General features: G+C 41.7%; 2 protein-coding genes across 2 annotated transcripts; both read left to right on the top strand.

Annotated features, from left to right (window-relative positions):
• Positions 1-2,489: 2,489 nt before the first annotated feature.
• On the top strand, positions 2,490-9,131 carry samd10a (sterile alpha motif domain containing 10a). The gene is made up of 5 exons (XM_041056326.1): positions 2,490-2,802; positions 4,490-4,671; positions 8,516-8,684; positions 8,791-8,931; positions 9,018-9,131. Exons 1-5 carry the CDS (start codon positions 2,790-2,792, stop codon positions 9,038-9,040), a joined length of 528 nt encoding a protein of 175 aa, XP_040912260.1. The 5' UTR covers positions 2,490-2,789; the 3' UTR covers positions 9,041-9,131.
• Positions 9,132-9,543: 412 nt separating this feature from the next.
• Positions 9,544-19,417, top strand: uckl1a (uridine-cytidine kinase 1-like 1a). The gene is made up of 15 exons (XM_041054746.1): positions 9,544-9,632; positions 12,895-13,082; positions 13,311-13,417; positions 13,753-13,923; positions 14,106-14,177; positions 14,325-14,514; positions 14,605-14,666; positions 16,094-16,110; positions 16,367-16,465; positions 16,556-16,649; positions 17,537-17,599; positions 17,700-17,822; positions 18,098-18,205; positions 18,484-18,640; positions 19,289-19,417. Exons 1-15 carry the CDS (start codon positions 9,544-9,546, stop codon positions 19,369-19,371), a joined length of 1,623 nt encoding a protein of 540 aa, XP_040910680.1. The 3' UTR covers positions 19,372-19,417.
• The last annotated feature ends 1,977 nt before the right edge of the window (positions 19,418-21,394 follow it).

Raw genomic sequence — 21,394 nt, forward strand, 5'->3', positions numbered from 1 at the left:
GCCACCACACTTTCTGCCCTCTCTGTGCCAATTTTTTTTTTTTATCAGCTGCTTTCAAAAATGTAGTGTTATAGTATTATATGTTTAATGTATGTTTTTTATTGTTTGAAGTAAAAATAATAAATGAGACTGGTTCACCCCGAAATGACCATAAAAACAGCTGATGAAAAGAAATGCTTAGTTAAACATTAAAACAAAAGGCAGCAGCTCAGTGTAAACCTCAAATGTATACTGTTAATATCTGAGGCTCTTTGAAGTTCTCTCCTGTGGAAACTATTAATTTAAGCGGGCCTTTTCATCTTTTAGCAGTCTAACCAGGCCAAATGTGTCCATGCTTAAAGTTTAAGAGGAGCCCCAGTGCTCCAGTCTCTGTTTCCTCAGAAACATCTGCAGAAACTGCTCATACCCACACCCTGCAAATTAAACCCAAACCAGTCAACTGGGTTTACAATCCCATGTGCAGTTTGCGGTGTGACTGGGATTAACTACAATGTGTTTCTGTGGCCATTGTTTTGAAAAAAAAAAAAAAAATCAGGCCAGAGCCAGTGAGGCACTGATCACCAGCGGTGAAAGGGAAGATTGCTGAGAGTATTTAAGGCATTGATTGTGGGAGGATGTAGGAGAATATCTGGCAGATGTTGTTATCTAGCGTGGCGCCATTTCAAATAAACATCAATCACATGATGCAACATCATGCAAAACATCAGGGAGCTCCACCTTGCATTTGCATCCACCCTTGGCATCTTTCCATTCTAATGAACCCAAATGAGAGAAAGAGAGAGTTAAATCAGAACATTCAAGGCACCCGGAGTGACACACCATCACAAGCTGTGATACTGTTGTTAATGTCAGGTACATGGGGGGTGTAGTTACAGATAGTGGACTCTGAGATATTCTGGGCCACCTCCATCTTCCCTTCAGCCTAAAACTACCATTTCTCCAATTCTGACTCTTTCATCATTAAGAATATTAAAATATTGTTATTTTTGTTGTTGAACTGTAAGGTGTATTAGGTCTCAAAATTAGAAGAGCAGTTTGTACTTAAACCTGAGAAGAACCTTTTGGCCACTAGGGGGACAGTGGAAACAATTTCTGAACACAACATTATCACATCATCAATTGGCAGCAAACAGTTTCTTATTTATACATCCATTGCATCACTCACCTGGAGTTATGTTTGTAGTTGCTGCAGTGTCAGATTTTTCAGAGAGTTTTGTTTTTGCTGTTTTGTCGATTTCAACCAAACTGTTTCAAAACCAGAGCAGCCTGATATAAAAGAATGAAATATTTATAAATGTACACATGAGAACCACAAATTTTTATTTTAGCCCAGATCCTTCAGGGGCAATCCCTCGGCTATTCCCTGAAGCTCCAGTGAGGTTTGTAGCAGTGGATAAATAAGTTCAGTTTGCCCTCAATTTTTTAGGCCTTTTTTATGCATTTACACTAATGCACAGTGGTGAATATAGTCTTTAAATAGGAAAAATGGTGGCCTAAGGACTAAGATGCATACAGCATGAACAGCAATATCCCTGGTTCAAGATCATCGCTCTGTCTGTGTTTCTGTGGTGAATTGTGTGTTGAGTCTTTCTTCAACTGTTACTTAAACTTCATGAACTTGAAGTGATCTGAGGAGTGAATCCTAAATCAGGAGTAAAAAGATTCTTAGCTGGCTGGAAAAAAGCTACAGAGCTTTAACATTTAAACAAAGGCAGTTTGCTGCAGGGGGTTGTATGTTCTTCTTTTCACTTCCAAAATCGATGCGATTTGTAATTTACCCAGTGGTGGCCAAACCTTTGCCTACAACTCTATGTATGTGAATGGATTTCTGTTTTATGTTCAGCCCTTGATATCTGATCTTGCGTATTAAGTTAGCATATAAGAGTTTGTAAACACAACTCCCATGGTGTAATGGAGGCATGGCATTATATAAAGATTAAATAAACCAAACAAACAAAACCAATTCTAAATTACAAACAGGAAAGGAGAATGGCCATATTTAACATTTTATTGTTTGTGATTGGTTTGTGGTTATGTCTGGTGCTGTGATGCTCATAGGTCCCCTAATCCACAGCTGTCCTTTACTGATTTGATCAATAAAGTGACTTTATGGGCAGGTGGTAGCATGAACAGTGCTCTCTGATATCAGCCCTGATGTGCTGCACCTCCTCTGGACAAACCGCACATAGAGGGCCCATCACAGCGAGGGCCCGATGCCCACAGGCGCGCACAGAGCTCCCTTTCTTTAAGAAAAGGCGAAGGGGAATTCCTTATGTTGGATGCTGCAGCGATGAGAAGCCTTTTCATCCGGCTGTTTTTCAGTCTCCACTGGCTGCGTTAATTACAGGGCCCGGGGCTGCACTTTGAGCTCACTGCGCTCATGCAGGCTCTTGAGAAAAAGCCGCGCGTCTGATTCTCACGACACAGATAAAAACCACACACAAATACGCGCACGCACGCACACATACGCGCACCCGAGCCAGCGGAACCAGTCAGCCAGCTGCTCGGGGACATTCCTGTCTGTCTTCAACAACTTGAGCCCACAAACACCAGCAGCCGAGTGACACCGTGGACGACGTGAACTGGTTTTAAGGCATTTCCCCAGTCAGACCAGCAGGACCCGAAAGGATGTGGAGCGTCAGTACTCCTGCCAGACCTCGCTCAAACTTTTGTCGGTAAACGCAGCGAGAAGAGGGGGAGAAGCGGGCGCAGGACCCGCCGCAGCCTGAGTGTCGGTCACCGGAGACGATGGGAGACTTTGACTAGATCCACTACGGCACGGAAGCACCATGGCTGTCGACGGTAGGCGGATTTCTGCTGTTAATAATTCGTTAAACTGGTGGAAACCTTCTTTGAAATAGCGTACATTCAGGGGAAACTTCAACTTCAGCCAGACTTGAGTTCCTTTATTTAAACTCTATGCTTGACAGACCGGTTTGCCAGGTATGTCAGTGGTCGCATCTGGTAACACAACAAACCTTCCGTACTATCTTTCTATCTTTCCTGTATGGTCATGTGTTCAAACATGGAGTTGACAGCTAGAAACGCCGCCAACATAATTAACTCTTCCCAAGACGGCTGGAAATAAAAAAAATACGACAGAACAGTAACTCTTAACTCTGTTTTTAATGTACGAACGCTCATAAGGATATTATAGGATCACTAGGGTGGTTTTAAGACACACAGGAGGATGCGGGGGGTCTGCTGATGGTCAGTGAGCCTGGTGCTGAAACGGACAGCTCACTGACAGAAACCAGCATCACCAGTTTGATGCTGTGACTGCTTTGCAGCCCTAATGTGTACGTTATTTTAATGTGATTTTAGCATCTTTTTGTGTCAGATATTTTCCAGTGTTACCAAAGAGAAGCTTTAATCTACAGGGTAGATTCAAGCCAAGTGAAACATACTGCAGGCAGGAGACTCTTCCAAGTACGTTTAGTCAGATTTTGGTTCATAAAAATGTTTTCCTATCCGGTGCTGGCAGTTTATATGTGTGCTACTTAATGAGGACTTTTTACTCCCATGGAAAGGCAAAACTAAAGGAGGTAGAAACCCAGCCTGACAAGTGGTCTTAATTATCCGTATTTAATCCATGAAAGGGGCACATTTGTGTTTACAGCAGCAGCCTGGGGGAGTAATAACACTGTGAAGAAAGGTTCATGCGTACACAGTCTCTGAGAACCACCTCAAAGAAAGAAAAATCACATACAAATCGAGTTTTATTCATAATAATCTGATGCTACTGGTTTGCCTTGATGATTGCAGGACTCTGGTTTGCGCCGCTCTCGGCGGGAGATGCTAAGTGACAGAGAGAAAAGGCACAAAGCTCAAAAAAGCCAAAAGACACTTTTTCATCTCTTCAAACCCTCGTCCCTCATGACAACCTCTCTCGTTCTGTCCTCTTTTCAAATTCTCTTAGTCAATTTAAGATATTGAAAATGCACGTTTACACGCACACAGTCACATCTGCGCACATAGCTTCAAACACTGTGAGAAAATCCTTCCAATCTGGCACATGAATCAGTAATGACCCGTGGCTTTCTGCCAGTATCTGTGCCAGTAAGCGTGTTTACTGTAGTTGCACACTTTCTTTAATTACTAGATGTTGGGAAGCCACCTGCTGTTGAGTGGGCTTGGATGTCTGCCTACAGGCCTCTTCGTAATGATGAGAAAGTGGCTTGTCTCACAGCTACGACATTCACCAACAAGGTCTGCACAAAAGAACAGTCACACCTGAACACCGACTTATTGAAATTACCCAGGAGCTTGTCCAGGCTCAGATACCTTTGAACATTGCATTACACCTTCTCAGTTTCATTAGAGCAGGTACAAGTGGGTACTTCATAGTGAAATAGTCGCTGGTGTCCAGGTGGGTTCAACTCTGGCTTTTGTTTTCACGTCACACAGTGAGGGAGGTTTTTTATACTGTCAGTGATTATTTTCAGATCTGGCTGTGTGATCATTATACTTCCTGCTTTTATCTCTCCAGCGGCATCCAGTTTCAGTTTCTGCAGGCCAGCTGTGGAGTACAGGGCCCTGTCTGAGGACTTCAAGCACCAGCTGAGTCGGCGGACAGGTGGGAACCTAACCTGGCATGACGGGCGTGGACAGAAAACAGCAGGAGGCAGGACAGTGAAGCTGCTGCAGCAGCCGGGCACAGAGGCCCTGCAGGTACTGAACACCTACACAACCTCAACACGTCAAACAGCACACCTGGGTCATGGACTAATGTAGAATGATAATCCCCCAGGCTTTGTTTGTTCTCGTATCTCAAGGACATATGTCTATTTCTACTTAAGCGTGAAGGTAGTGGGTGAAAAGTAACAACAATATTGTTTAAAGTTAAACAGAAATTAGAATTAAGTTTTGCTAAGAAATTAGCATTTGTGTTTTGTGTCCTTTCTGTGATTTGATTACCTCCTGGGTTTCTCCATGTCATGATTCAAATCGCACGAGGTTGCAGGACTACCAGTTGCTCTAAGTTATTAGCTATCAACACAGATGGACCCATGTAACAGAGACAGCTGATACCAGCTAGACCGCCCCCCCTTTTTGGAAATCAGTGCTAATGTCAGTAAGTTAGGATAACTAGCTTCCACTTTGACATGAGGGACGTCTTAAATCATTAAAACCATGTTTACACTGCAGTGGTAAAACAAGAGTCTTGTGCTGCATGCTTTGCCTTGGTGCAGTATAGTATTTACCACTCCTAAAATGCTGGTGACGCTGTATCTGGTAGCAGCATCTGGATGCTTTTCACCAAACAAATATGTTTTTTGTCTGGTCTCGATATGAGGCCAGTTTGTTGTGTGTGGTCGTGGGAGTCCTTACTTGGATTTAGCAAAAATAACTCTTTTCAAATTCAATTTAAAAAAAAATAATTTTTGTGATTCATACGTGTATTAACTGTGGTTTTTGCATCAAATGTAATGACAGATCATTAAAGACTCATGACAATAACAAGAAAGTTATGTGTTACATATTCTTTGCTTTTCCCAATCAGTCCCGCTGCATTTCTACATACAAGTCATTCAGACACAAAACAAATGTAATGCTTAAGAAATCATTAGAACAAATCTAAATCTTTTCCTTGTGGTCTTGTCAACATGAGTAAACGTGTAAACAGTCTTCACTGGTGTTCACTAATTCTTATGTCAGATTTCTGTACAGAAAAGTCTGAAAGAAAAAATCCGTAGCCTGGCAAATGCCGCCAGTCACCATCCATTGTTGCAAATGGGCACTTTGTTAGCAGAGAATGGAAGTTGCTCTCTCCCCAGCGGGTTGGTGGGCTCTAACAGCCTTTTAGCATGGCTTTAAATAGCACGGGTCCTCCAACACTCGCTGTATGTTGCAGCTCCACTGTGTTTGTTTGCTGAGAGCAGAAAGAAATAGAATTTAGTTTAATGGTATACAGTCTGTGATTGTTGATGCAGGTTAATGAACATGCAAAGCCTCTTCTTTTGTTTTTATGGATCTCTTTATGTGAAACGTCGTCACATCCACTTCCAGCAGTGATTCTGTTCCACTTTAAATTAAATCTTTTACTTGATATTCATTTTGTTATCTGATACAGCATTGTCTGCTCGCACTCTCAGCGCTGTCAACAGAGACGATCCATTTGTGTTGTAAACTGGCCTCATTTAAAGCCCTTGGTTACAAGTCAGAAAGTCCACGCCTTTGTCTTCACCCGATGAAAGGCTCTTTAAAAGACGGTTATGAGCTGACGCTAAAGCTGCAAACATAGAACTGGGCTGGGCTGATAACAGAGTTGCATACAATGCGTTGTTTGTTTGCTTCAATCCTCTTGGATGCACATAATGTAGTGGTTGGTTTATTTTTGTCTTGAGGAACATAAACTTAGTGTTGTGTGTTTGGAGAACGTGCCACACTGGAACATGTGTACAGTATTTTCACTTCTCCCACAATTCAGTCTTTTCTCCTTCAGTTAGTTTTATTTATTTTTTCTCTACTCGTCGGACTCTTATCCTGTCTCCTCTCTGCCAAACTGTACGTGCTGGTTTGTGAGCGATTCTGAGAAAAAAACAGTAAACGCTCATTATCGTCTTTCTCTGTCATCTGACCACCCCCATCTTTTATCCCCCAACCGCCAGTGGAGACACAGCACAACACTTTCAGTTATTTGTTGGAAGGTATTGGCAGCTGTTTTCATAACAGATTTATCATTAAAGTCATTTTTTGAACAAGAGTGACAAATATTCCTTAAGTTCAGCTTCTGAATTGTGTGGATGTGCTTTTCTTTTTCTTATTTGATAATAAACTGAATATTTTGGATGCTCAGTGAGGCAAAACAAGTAATTTGAAGACATCACACTGGGCTCTAGGAAAGTGCGATTGCCATTTTTCACAATTTTCAGACACTGTATCAAACAAACAATCACTTAATCAACCAAATAATTGTGAGACTAATTAATAATGACATTCAGAACAATTGTTGATGAACTCAGGAAAATGTTTGCTCTATGTTAAACACATCAGAGACATTAGAATTACATTTAAACAACACTTGAATTTACTACTGACATTATGTGATGTATCAGTCCTTGTGATCATTCAGAAAACATGTATCTCTACAGGGGACATACATAATAGATGACAAAATATTCACACACTAGTGGCTGCAGTGCAAGACATTAGGGAGCTTCTATCACTTCAAGTCAAGTTATGACGACGTGTTACAGGTTAAGGTGAGGGTGTGAAGTGATAAATAAGATGTTCACAACAAAAAAGGAGTTCTTCACTGAAAGGAACGGGAATCCTGTGCTCTTCAAGTTTAGAGCAGGTCAAGTCAGAAAGATAAAAGCAAAAACTTACAAAACATTGTAGGCCCACAGTGGATCGGACGTGTGTCAGAAGGCAAGAAAAAAAAAGTATATTCAACTTGGACAGGAGCCAGAACATTGTCACTCTGAGTGAGCTTTTATCGAATGGATTTTGTGTTTAACTCATTAGAGTAAATAGAGGAATTAGTTGTTGCAAAGAGGATCTTTAAAGTCTACACGTTAGATTTTAAGCCACATAAGGAAACGTGATTGTTCATGACTCTGCCTCTTTTTAAAATCAGATCATGTCATGGGAAATGAACACAATTACAATTAAATACAACTTATTATAATATATGTTGCACACAAATTCGCAAACAAAGATAGAAACTCAAAGGGAATTGCATTTAAAATGTAATGGAAATTGTATTTTAATAATAAATATCTGTCTTAGCTGGAGCTGTATACCGATTAAACAGTAACATGCTCTTTAGCAGCAGTGATGGAGTCATCAGTAAACTCTGATGTACTAAGCAGACCTCCGGCACAAAGTTTGCCCCACTGACTCTTAAATGAAAGCCAGCCTGTTTTTGAAACACGTCTTTCTTGCATTTGAGGAAATCTGAGTTGCAGAAACGCTGAACCTGCTGAATATTTAAAACTGATTGACTGATCAAAGGCCCGGTTTGATTAGTCTTCCTCGGTTATACATCCTGTACATCTTTAAGATTAAAGAGCTGGGTCTCAGGATCTCACTGGGCTACACGCTGCTCTGTCTGTGGTGTTGCAGGAGCTGCTGGTGCATATTCGCTGATCCTCCTTTACTCCATGTTTGATCTGCGTGCACATATGGTCACGATCACCCCCGCGTGCTCTAATGAGTTTGAAACGTGTTCTTACTCACGTATCACATGTGTGCATGTGTCTGTACCTTAGCCTGTTTGTGTGTCTCAAAGTGTTTAATACTTAATTGGTATCATACAAGCTTCATTGACAATTTTAGACTGAGCAGCTGTGTTTGTGGAGGTCACATGCAATGCACAGAGAAGAAAAACCACGTTTGTTGATCTGATCAAATCACTTAATAGATGTGCGTTTTTTTTATGCCATAGTTGCAGCCAAGTTCAGGTTCAGGATCAGGTCTAAGAGTGGTATCGGTCTTGTAATTCAGCTCTTTGTATTTACCCGTCTCTCCCCCTGTCTGTCTCTCTGTCTGTCTGTCTGTCTGGCTGCAGTACTGCTCCAGTGACAGTTATGGGATATATCACACAAGTCCAACACAGCCCAGCCTGATCCGCCCAGTCGTGCTCTGGTCACAGCAAGATGTTTGTAAATGGCTGAAGAAACACTGTCCGCACAACTACCTGACCTACGTGGAGGCATTCTCCCACCACGCCATCACAGGTCACACTGCTACGATTACCAGAACACGTTATGGAGGGAGGGTGGATTCAAGAATTACAGTTTAAGAGTGAAATTGACTTTTGAGCCCTGTGCTTTCACCTTACAGGCCGAGCCCTGCTGCGTCTGAATGGGGAGAAGCTGGAGCGTATGGGGTTAGTGCAAGAGACGCTTCGGCAGGAGCTGCTGCAACAGGTGCTGCAGCTTCAGGTGCAGGAGGAGGGACGCAACCTGCAGCTGCTCAGCAGAGGTGTGTGTGTGTGTGAGTTTATAGCTGTTGGACAGAGCTATGCTTAAAATGCTTCACTTTTGTATTCATCTTTCTGTCTTTTGCAGGTTCCTTTGGAAAGATATCGTAGCCAGATTCCTGGAGTGGAAGTCCAGTGGGAGCTGTGGAATCATGGGATATATACGATCAAAAAAACTCAAAAATGTGAATCAGATCTGTGGGAAAAAAATGCGTCCAGTGAAGAGTGATATCCTGAATTAGGATATTAAAACTGAAGCTGGCAGCTTTTCGTTCCCCATCTGTACGATGACCAGACCAGATGTAATCTTTATGGACTGACTACGAACTGTGATGAAAAAGCACGATGACAATCTGTTTCATCTGTTCTGTGATTAATTTTCAGTAATTTTCCCTCTCTTACTGTCTATCTCTTTCTCCCTCTGAAACTTTTTTTTAATGTCTGGAAAAAAAGAACAAATAAATAAAAAAAATATCATTGCCTTTATTTTTGCAAATGCCAATTGAAAGGCCAGAAATGTGTGCATTTCCCACGAGAGAGCAGCTGTGTGAAAGCACGTGATGATAAACTACATTACCCACAATCCCACAGCACGGATGAGAAGGAATCCATCCATGGCTTTAACCAGCCGGTGCCGGCTCCGAGGTCGCAAGATCCCCATGGAAACGGAGTGCGGGAGAATAATGTCATCCCGCTCGGACAGGTACATGATTCTATGAGAATTTTCCTTTAATTATGTTTGAATTCTCTGTATCGAAATAATTCTCGTGATTTTTTTATTTTATTTTTTTTTTTATTTAATCCGCAGCAGCGTCCTGATCCTGTAATGTAACGCTAACCACACCGACTCCCCCTTCTCCTCCACCTCCAAACAGAGCAAAGATATCTGACATGTTTGGTCTCTCGTGTTAATTCTGTTCATTTAAAATCCCTCTCTGTTCGTATGTGTTCATTAATCATGTGATTCAGTGTGAGGGTGGTGGATGCAGATTCACCAGATGCGCTAAAAACACGAAGCTCTTCAGAAGTAGGTGAGCGGCATGTTGACACAGTTGTGCGTCACAGGCTCCCATATGAAAAAACACACAAAAAATCCCTAAAATACACAATAATAATAAACCTTCAGGTGTTTCCGGTTTTCAGTCTGTAGTTCTCATTGTTGTGTTCAGAGACCATGGACATTTTTACCACCTAACTGTGTAATTTTATATATTCTGCTGGAGATTATATTTATATATTTGTGGGATGAGATTAAAAAATAAAATTAAAAACCCTAAAAAAATAATAATTTTAAACATCTGTTAAACGGAATATTTCCCATTCTGTCTGGACAGTGGTGGAAGTACATTCATGCAAGTATAGTGATGGAGGAGGTATTCAGACCATTTACCTAAGTAAAAGTCAAAACACAATAAAGATGTCCCAAATTCCAAATGTTGTGGTAAATGTACATATCGTTAGCAATAAATGTATTTAAAGTATCAAAATAAAAGTACTTTTTATGTAGCTGAATGGCCCCTGTCAGTGTTAAATTATTATATTATCTAATCATTATTGATGCATTAACATGTAAACAGAACTTTAGCGTTGTTTACAATTTCAGGCCCTTCTACTCCACTAGATTGTATTTCCATTACAATTGTTTCACAGCTGTAGGTAAAACAGGTGATTCATTGTTAGAGATTAAACTAGAGCTGCAACTCATGATTATTTTCATTACCGATTGTTTGCTCTGCAAAATGTCAGAAACCGGTGAAAAGTGCCACAATTTTGCTAGTACTTTGCTAATACTACTAATACTTACTTTTGCTTAAGTAAAAGACCTCAGAGCTGTTTCTTCTCTTTGTTTCTCCACATTTGAGTTTTACGGTTGTTATTCTTGTTTTCTTTGTGAATATGACATCTGTTGCATGTCTGTCCTGGAAGAAGGATTCCTCCTCTCTTGCTGAGGTTTCTTCCTTTTTTCCATATTGAGGGTTTTTTAGGGACTTTATCCAAAGTGAGAGTCTAAGGACAGAGGGTGCTGTGTGTTGTACAGATTGTAAAGCCATGTGAGGCAAGTGTGTGATTTGAGGCCTATGTAAATAAAATTGACTTAACTAGAAGACAAGAATTGCACAACAGCCATTAGTGTTTAGAGCTGCAGTTTCACTCGGCTCAAACAAACCAAGGCTGAAACGGAATAACAAGAAAAAGGACAATACAACTGAAGACTTCATCTTGGCCTCTGGGAAACTTTAATGGACCCCAGCTGTATTCCCTGCTAGAGTATGAACAGAGGCCTCTGTGGTAGTGTGGTTGTCTGTGTGGTGTTGTGGTGTTTTTGTGAGTGACTCTCTGTGGATCAGATCAGTGAACTGAGAGGAAGGATCAGCAGAAGACATCCGTCCCGTCCTCTTTCTGCTTACAGGAGCGTCTATTAATATCAACCAAACAGCTCTTTGCTGTCAGGGTTACAATGATCCTCTTAGTGTCTGTACCACACAAACACACACAGAGAGAGATGGACAGAGAGAAAGGAGGACACATGGACAGTAGCGTGGAGAGATGAGGACGAGTCAGATTTGTTTTGATTGTTCAGCCTCCACAGATTCAGAGCTGTGATTTACACACGTTCAGAACTTAGGTCAGCGTTACTACGTTGAGGGCTGTTGTTTTGGTCAGATTGCCGCGGTGACAGGCGAGCTGGAGGGTAGCAGGTTGTCGTCTGAGGCAGATATGTGTCTGCTGGACTGCACGGGAGCCAGGATCTCTGGCTGCTGGTCCCTGAGGTCTGACCGCAGGTAAGATCTGAGTGCTCGTGCTGTTGTTTTCTCACAGCGCAGGCGGGATGCCAGTGTCCCCCTCACAAAGCTCGCATACACACCGTGGACGTGTGTGAGCCATAAATAGTCTCTAAACACGGGTTGTTGGGAGGTCAGAGGAAGTGCAGGATCGGGGTTAGTTTGCGGGGATTTTGGTGTGTTTTATTGTGCTTAGTCTCAGAGGGTTGCCTGTCGTGTATCATTACTGCACAAGTGCTTGAAACTGCATCAGCTGAAAATGCAAAACATTCATTAGTCCTCGCTTCCATTTGTGGTTTGTCTCGTTTTCTGTGCATACATGTAGTTGTACATCGTGTTGTGAAACAAGCAGAGGTACTCATTTAATTTCTAATTATTGCCAGTGGGAATGCGGGAGTCCCTGAATGTGTCCTCAGAGAGTGTGACGCAAAAGCTAAGCTGACTTTTATATGTCCCATGGTGTGAGAGGCTAATCTTAATGGCAGTGAACTGAGTAGTGATGTGCAGGTTAGAGTATCACACAGTCACATTAACACAATGAAGGCAGTGGTATGAGATGTTTCCAGGTGGTTTACTTAAGTAAAACTACCAATACTTTTAGAGAACATAAAAATATATTGTGGAATGCAGTCACATTATAGTAGCTCAAAGTGACACTTGTTTGACAAACCTCAAAATTATTCTGTTTGCTGTAATTTAAGAAAAGGAAAAACAGCCAATCATCACATTTAAGAAGCTGAAAGCTGAAATGTTTGGCATAAAAAAAAAAAAATTAATGATTCATCAGTTGCGTAAACAGTCACTGATGAGTTTTTTGATAAATGTTAAATCAACTAACTGATTAATTGACTAAAAAGTGTTATATACTGCAGGGTGGTTTAATTTTTTAAAATACATCATGTTACCTAAAGTTGTGGATGTAAAAGTTTAACTTGCAACTACGACTGCAGATACTGAATGTAGTGGAGTGGAAGCATTAAAAAAAACACCCTTAGAAGACATAATAGAAGACACCTTGTCCTGCAGCATACAACAAGTATTCTGATTCTTATGTGATTCTTATATCTTATAGTTACTTTGTGTTGTTAAATACTAAGTAGTGCTGCGTGGCCTGTGAGGCCCGGTGTCAGACTCCTCTGCATGTTCAGGCTGTAACCTGTCCTGCTGTTTGCCATTTTGCAGTGGGAGCGGGGAGGACTCGTTGGACCGGTTGCTGCCCCCCTCTGGGGCCCCTCGCAGGAAGAGCACTACCTCCCTGAGTAAAACCGAGCCTCCTCTGCTCCGCACGGGCACACGCACCATCTACACCGCTGGCCGACCTCCCTGGTATGACGAGCACGGAGCTCAGTCAAAAGAGGCCTTTGTCATCGGTAGGACGCTCGCTGATGATGCCTTCGCTCTTTTCTTCTTCTTTCACTGCCTTCGTGCCGAGTTGTGGCTCTGAGCAGCAGAACCTGTCCTCGTGTTGCATTCTGTCTTATTATACCCACAAACACTTCACTGCAATCACACACGCATACCGCCAGACAACATTAGACACACTCTGAAAAACACACATAATGGGCCTTTGAAATGTGTGGCTATGTGTGGATCTGCAGGGTTGTGTGGGGGCAGCGCCTCAGGGAAGACCACCGTGGCCAATAAGATCATCGAGGCTCTGGATGTGCCGTGGGTTGTGCTGTTGTCTATGGATTCTTTCTACAAGGTGAGGGAGTCATGCATTTTAGTCCCTTTCTGCCTTATTTCATTTGGTTCTTACCAATTATCTGTGGACTCATTGTAGGAATAAATGATCATCTTTGGGTTTTTGTTAATCTGAAAAGCATGATTAGAATTCATCACAGCACCTCAAAGCAGTCATTGTACTCCTGTCACAGGTTTGAGTTAATAACCAGTTGATTTAATGCTTTAGATTACAGCCAGAAAATTACAGTGTGAATATTTTGTGTATACAGGATACCAATAATATATTTACTACAGTACATACCTACAGACAGATATGGGGAGTGAATCTGAACATTAATCTGCTGTGTTTTACAGGTTTTATCCCCCGAGGAGCAGGCCCTGGCCGCAAGCAACGACTACAACTTCGATCATCCCGGGGCATTTGACTTTGAGCTACTGGTTGCCACCCTCAGAAAGCTGAAGCAAGGCAAGAGCGTGAAGATCCCCGTGTACGATTTCACCACGCACAGACGACAGAAAGACTGGGTGAGCTGTGTTTTATCCCGCACGTCCTGTACAGAAAGTAGAACAGCAGAATGAAACAGCTGCAGTAAACATGTTTCTCAAAGTGACATTCTGCAGCTTTAATCTTATAAAAGCTAAACTGACTGTTCATGAAGCAGGTTTATGCTTTGAAGACTCTCAGCTTTTTCCTCCTCCTTATGCAGAAAAACGTGTATGGTGCCAGCGTAATCATATTTGAAGGAATTATGTCTTTTGCGGACAAAGAGCTTCTCCAGGTAAAGCAATATGTTCTCTTTTTCTTTTCTTTTTGAAGAATTCCTGAGTGAAGTAAAGTAATCATCAGCAGGTATTGTTTGAGCAGCTGCCTCGTTGAAGGGAATATTACTGAACCGTTCAGGGGTGTTTGCTCTCCCCACCTGCAGCTCCTGGATATGAAAATCTTTGTGGACACAGACTCAGACATTCGGCTGGTCCGCCGGCTCCGCAGGGACATCACAGAGCGTGGACGGGACATTGAAGGCGTCATTAAGCAATACAACAAGTTTGTGAAGCCAGCCTTTGAGCAGTACATAGAGCCAACCATGAGGCTGGCGGATATTGTCGTGCCAAGAGGTGAGAAAGCCGGACTTTTTATCGCTTTCCTGCAAAGAACAAACCAGCAACATCTCCAACTGTCTCTTTTATTGTTTTTTCCTCTCCAAGGTGGGGGAAATATGGTGGCCATCGATCTTATAGTCCAGCATGTTCACAGCCAGCTGGAGGAGGTGAGTGGCCAAAACACTGACTGTGCAGTAGAGGGTGGCGCCACCATGTGTCCAAAAGCTACAACATGCAGACAGAAAGAGGAACTCTCAGCTGTGTCGTAGAATAACCTGCTTCAAACTAAAATCAAAGCTTCACCTCTGACCTGGTTTCAAAGTTTTATTGTAATACAATACTCCTGTGTTACAGGAAACAAAGTCAGGTGATATTCTATATTTGTCATATTGTCAAAAACCTCATAAAAAGTCCAAAAGCAGCAATGAATTGATCCCACTAACAAGTATTCCCTGTGCAGCCAAAACTTATTTGATGTATTTATATTAAAGAGACAATACCAGAGAAGGGATTCAATAGCATTTGATCAAATCTGAATCCGGTTCTGAATCCCTGCTGAATCAAAATCCTTTCAAATCCCTTATCATAGACTTGATAAGGGATTTGAAAGGTTAGGTTGTTTGTTCATCTGGGGCTGCCGATATCTAAGTGAAAAAAACAATATGTTCTCTTTTTATTTCATGTTGTACAAGCCTAAATCACAGAGATTCTGCTGTGATGAAAGGGTGAAGGGCTTTCACCCCATATAATTTGTCACTGCTCCGTGACATTCATTAACCAGTTCATTCCCTGACTCTTTTTTTTCCTTTTGCTGGAAAATGGCCAAAGGAAAATGGAAAAATGGCTTTTGCTCCTCGCTGAGGGATCGTGCTGCAGCTGCAGAAACCATAGATGCCTGAGTAAAAGCAACATAATGGAAATAATATTTATTCTACTTTATCTTTCATCAAATGCAAATTAAAGAGAATACAGATTTTTCTGTATGTACGACACACATGGCGTTACCTGAGGGCAAAATCGCCGTTGCACGGCATCTGTGGGTCACAGATTATGGTCCAACACCATCAGCACCATCTAAGGCAGAGCACTCGTCCTTCTCAGGTTGTCAAAAATGCCTTTTGAAGTTCTCACTTTAACATGTTGGATGGTAGATAAATATTTAAGCAAGGCACTTATCATTCCCCCTTCTTTGTTGTGAGAACCCACCTGCAAATATTTCATTTCACTCTTGATCCACATTCTGTTGCTGTAAATAGTCTCTTGTGCACCAGATCCACAGCTGAAAATTGCCCCCAACAAATGCACCGTTTCCTGCTGTTTGAGTGACGATTGCAGTTTTATTTATCCCTTCTTTTTTTTTTTAAATGAAACTATACATTTGTTGCCTGTTTTTAAAGATTTACATCTTAAACAATTAACAGACAGGTTGGAAAAGTCAGAAAACAGTAAGAGGGACAGGAAGGCTTCTTATTTTCATTATTAATAACAACAAAAATATAGAATATCACCAGCCTTATCCTTTTTTTCCTCTGGCTACCTGCATTTTTTTTTTAACCTTATTTCACTGTCTTTCTCTTACCCTCTCTTTATGCAGCGTGAGCTCAGTGTCAGGTACGCTGATACATATTTGGACTTTGCCTTCTGTGACTTTGGTTCACTTGTTGTTACCTCTGTTGAGATTTTGTGTCAGTGCTTCGTACGCTCTGAACCCTCACGCTCTCTCTGGTCTGTCTGTCTGCGTTTAGTGACTTGGTTTTAATGATAACTCTTTGCCGTCTTAAAGTCCGGCTGCTTCGTTTCTCTGACAGTGTAGCGCACAATAACAGAGTAAAACCTTTTGATCTGAACAACCTCTCCTTGGTCTCAGGGCCCTCCTGGCCTCCGCTCAGCAGAATCAGCCACTGCCCCAGACGCTCAGTGTGTTGGAGAGTACGCCGCAGGTCAGAGGCCTGCACACCATCATCAGGTACTGACCTGTGCTCGTGTACAGCTTTGCGTCCTTGCAGCAGCGCATACAATATGAGTTTTAAAGCGTTTTACTTTTTCTCTACCGCAGGAACAAAGAAACCACTCGAGATGAGTTCATCTTCTACTCGAAGAGATTAATGCGGCTTCTCATAGAACACGCACTCACGTTTCTACCCTCTCAGGTACTTCAATTATGAAGTTAACATTAAAGCAGCTATAATCTTTTTCAAAAAATGATCAAAAGACTCCTTATGTGAAATGATTTACTTGCTGTGACGAACCCACAGACTCTCTAGTCTAGGCTCTACAGAGTTTTGTACCTTCATTCAGGTCATTGTTTTGGTTGGTTGGTTTGTTTTGTACACTACCTGCTCAGCACCAAACAGCAGGCGGACAAAATTAGCAGCTAGCTGGTGAATAAAATGGAGCATTTAGCTGCTAAAGAAGTTTGGTCTCAGGAAAGAAGTTTCCTGAGACCAAAGACAGAACTAAACAAATGGATGATAATGTTGCTTCTGTAACTTTTAAAATGAGCTTACAGAGCCATGAACTTTGCTTGAAATGTTTATGATAATCACACTGTCTTTAAAATGTAATTATTGGTAGATTCAAGCGCTAGTGGGAAAACTGCAGATCCCCAACTCCAAAGTCAACTGGCAAACAACCTCACAACATCTTTAAGCTATTGTTTTCCCTGCAGCCATGCTTATTGTTTCTCTTAAGTGTTTCTAAAAATAAAGGTTTTTAAACAGCCAGCTCTTAAATGTCAGTTGTCACAGCTTGAATGTACCAACAATATGCCCAACAAAAACATAAAGCCAACTGAACTCAGTGTGATGGATTGCCTGTGTTGTCTCAAGCAAAGTTCAAGTCTCTGCAAGTTGATTTTCATACCACGTTGACATCTACGAAAACCAGTGGCTGCCTGGAAAGTATCAGGCAAACTGCCATTTTTTTAGGTGAATTTTGTTGCAGTAATACAGTAGATATGTCTCACACATTCACCCACATCTATGGGTGTGAGATGATAATCTCTTAAAAAACTCTTTTCTTGTGTATCCTCTAACAGCCGTGTGTAGTTCAGACCCCACAGGGCCATGAGTATGAGGGCCGTAGTTACAACGGCAGAGGGGTGAGCGATGTTCCTGTTTTACAAGGTCTTGTTAACTTCCAGTCGAGTGTGTCCTCCGGGTTTCAGTCGTCACACTCGCTCTGCTGCCTCGTCTCCGCAGATCACCGGTGTGTCGATCCTGCGGGCAGGAGAGACCATGGAGCCCGCCCTCAGGGCCGTGTGCAAGGACGTCCGCATCGGCAAGATCCTCATCCAGACCAACCTCGACTCAGGCGAACCAGAGGTAGATAAAATGGGTCATTTAGTACCAAATGTCCGAACCATGATTGTGTTCAAGATGCGTGTGTGTGTGTTACTCTTTTTCTGGCACTTTACACACTGTTGCATAGTGTCTCAAAAATCACATCAGACAAAAGGGTGAAAGTGTTTTGGTTGTTTTCTTGTTGTTTTTTTTTTTCTTTTTTTTTTATTCTTCCACATGATGTGTGTCTCCGTGGTAACTACCCTTCCTGCTTTTGTAACCATGGTAACCTGTCTCCTCCTCTCTGGCCTCGCCAGCTGCATTACCTGCGTCTGCCCAAAGACATCAGTGAAGATCATGTCATTCTAATGGACAGCACAGTCTCCACCGGCGCCGCTGCCATGATGGCCGTACGAGTCCTATTGGTGGGTGGAGATTAACATCATTATTCTTCAGTAAGACAACAATAGCACCCCTCTCCTCTTCGCCAGTCACATGTTTTATTTTCTGTCCTGGTGAGGTTTGATTAGCACCTCTTCCACAAAGACAAATGTCAAATATTTTCTTCCCTTTTGTTTCCCACTCACTAATTATCCTCCTGACAATGATGAAGCAGGTATTGACAGATGTTGCTGTGATGTGTGTGTGTGTGTGTGTGTGTGTGTGTGTGTGTGTGTGTGTGTGTATGTGTGTGGCTGAGCAGGATCACGAAGTGCAAGAGGATAAGATAGTGTTGGTGTCGCTGTTGATGGCAGAGCTCGGGGTCCACTCTGTGGCCTACGCCTTTCCGAAAGTTAAAATCATCACCACGGCTGTGGACAAGAGTCTGGATGATAATTTACATGTAATTCCTGGTATCGGTAAGCCAATACATGCACATACTCATCTTTTTATAAGTTTTCTGCAAAATCAGAAAGCATGTGTCACACATTTTGCTCAAAGTAGAATTTTGCCTGTTTTGAGTCTCTCAGCCTTTGAAGATCTTCTTTAATTTGAATGAGTGATGATGTACTAACAGTGTCCTCAGCGTGCATGGTTTTGGGTGCATGATTTTAGTTTTATGCTGGAAATAAAAATGTCCACGGTCTTTGCAGCAGATTAAAGATAATAAACATCTGTGTTTCAAGCTGACAGATTTCATTTCATGTTCCAGCAGATTCTAATTTTATGCTTGTGTCACGCACTCCTCTCGATCACTGCTGTAACTAAACTGCACAATACACATATTAGACAGACCATTCTCCTCTCTATTAACATAAATAATTACATAAAATTTCATAATTAAATCTTACTGGCAAACATTAAGATGAATATTCAATGTAGTGTGTTACACCGATTCATTGTTCTGTTTGTGAATCAATTGCAAAAGTCATAATTTTAGATAACAGTCACGTCCAAGTTTTGCAGCCAGGAGTTTTAATGTGTTTACAGTTGTGTTTTTATTATTTTCTTCAGCCTCTGACCCACTCATACACCCTAGCTCTGAGTCCACTGCTGTGTGTTTTCAGGGGACTTTGGGGACCGGTACTTTGGGACAGACGGCTCCGACAGCTGGAGTGATGAGGAGGACCAGGAGCAGCCGTCGCACTGACACAAACATCTGTGAGCCTCCTTGAAAGAAATAATACTAATACTACTACTTGAAAACTTCTGTTATTGTGCATCCTCTTTGGCCATAGACCAGCAAAAAACACTGTTATATTCACTTTTTGTGTACTGTAGATGACATTTTCTACTCTTATACAGGAGATGAGTCTCGGTCATGTTGTATGCATGAGGAGTATTTTGCTCCAGTTGCAGCTGAGAGTTCATCATTAATATTTTCATACTCAGAGGGTCACAGAGGTGGAACAGTGCCATTACCTTTGAGGTATAATAATGCAACAACAATATTATTATAAAGTAAATTATTTTATCCAGGACTTGGTTGCACCAGTTGTTTGTAAATCCAGTTCTTAGTTCTAACTAGGTTCATTCTAGTAAATCGATCTCTAGCAAATATCTGTAACATTGTCCAGTCGTTTCCAGTCAACACTGTAAACAGGGAGTCACTGTAGCATCACAAGCTTAACCATAACTTCAACACCAAGAATCCACAGCCACGCTAAAAGATTCATCTTCAGGGCGTCTGCACAAAACTTTGTGGCTGTCGAGACATTTCACTTAAAAAACAAAATAATTAAAATATATTTATTAAATAAATATATTATAACTGTGTGACTCAAATGTAATGTTGATGCATGTCTGAAGAACTGGTGCAACCTGCCTATGAATATGCTGTTATAAAAATTCATCCATACTTTACGCTGCTCAGAAGATTTTTTTTTTTTTTTTTTATGTAATGAGAATAACTCACATCTAAAGTAGAGTAGTTGTCAGAAATTTTATATTAAACATCTATAAAATAAATCTTACAGGTTTTACACACATTCACAACAGGTGAAAAAGCTCAGTGAGTGTATTGTAAATCTTAAATTCAGGGTATGAACAGCCATCGTAGAGATTAAATTCACATTTAGTTTTCATTTCTCACTGCCTCTTTCTGCTTCTGCTGGATAATGACATCCGCTCTGGACTGATCATCAAGGTGTGATCATCAGTGCGAGGTCACGGACAGGCACATGCTCACTCCTGAACATTTTCCATGCTCCTCGGACTCTCAGGGTTCAGACCTAGGCCACTTGGCTCCCTCTTTGATGCACTTTAAAGCCTGAAGGGGTCAGTATAGCTCACATTTAGCTTCTCTCAGTGTGATTTATAGTGTGTCCCTTTGAGAAATCTGTGTCCCTTTACAGTACAGAAGAATGCATACAGACTCACCTGGATCGCCTCCATTGCACAAGTTAAAATATGTGTCTTGAATGGGAATTTTGTAGAAAGCTGAAATATCCTCGTGGTTCATGATTTTACCGAATGATCTGGTGCAGAATGCAGTGTGGTAATGCTTTGTTATAAACGTGTAAAGATGATGATAACTGTGTCATTTCAGGGTAACGAACTGAGCAGTAAAAACCTCGAGCCTCCCAGTTTTCCCTCCCTCTTGTGTTCACACTGTTTACACCACACACGCCTTGTGATCTCTTTTATGAGACAGTGGTTGCTAATGATACGATTCCCCAGTTGGTTTGTGACCTTATGTTTGGTATTATCTCCTCTGTCTCTCCGATCCTGTGTCTTCCTCTCACTGTTGTTTACCTTCAATGAATCTGACAGTCTCATTCATGCATTTATCAGTCATTCATTCTCCACACAGTGAGATTAACACATCACATTATCCGTGAATGTTGTATCATCTTCACACACACCTACAATATCTCCTGCTCCTACACATTTGTTTTGGGCTGTGTGTGTGGTTTTTTTTGTTGTTTTTTTTGTACGATAGCTCCTCTCCGAGCGGGTGACACTGTGATCACGGATGTCATACGACGCACGCTGTATTCTCCAAGACAGCAGAAGACTCGCTGGCCCATGTGACTACTGCCTCAAGGTTAACCTGTTACCATGGAGACAAGCCCGCCAATGAAAATTCAGCAGACGGTTGCGATGTTGACTGCAAGCTTTTTGTTTTAAGGGGTGACCTATTTTTTTTTTTTTCTCTCCCCCCCCCCCGCCCC

This window comes from Toxotes jaculatrix, chromosome 2, assembly GCF_017976425.1.
Source record: "Toxotes jaculatrix isolate fToxJac2 chromosome 2, fToxJac2.pri, whole genome shotgun sequence".
In the NCBI taxonomy this organism is placed as follows: Eukaryota; Metazoa; Chordata; class Actinopteri; family Toxotidae; genus Toxotes; species Toxotes jaculatrix.

Coding starts and splice junctions, on each gene's coding strand:
- samd10a (XM_041056326.1), top strand. Junction 4,672..8,515: donor CGGGCACAGAGGCCCTGCAG/GTACTGAACACC, acceptor GTCTGGCTGCAG/TACTGCTCCAGTGACAGTTA. Junction 8,932..9,017: donor CCTGCAGCTGCTCAGCAGAG/GTGTGTGTGTGT, acceptor TGTCTTTTGCAG/GTTCCTTTGGAAAGATATCG.
- uckl1a (XM_041054746.1), top strand. CDS start 9,544: ATGGCTTTAACCAGCCGGTGCCGGCTCCGAGGTCGCAAGATCCCCATG. Junction 14,178..14,324: donor CGGACAAAGAGCTTCTCCAG/GTAAAGCAATAT, acceptor CCCCACCTGCAG/CTCCTGGATATGAAAATCTT. Junction 14,515..14,604: donor GGATATTGTCGTGCCAAGAG/GTGAGAAAGCCG, acceptor TTCCTCTCCAAG/GTGGGGGAAATATGGTGGCC.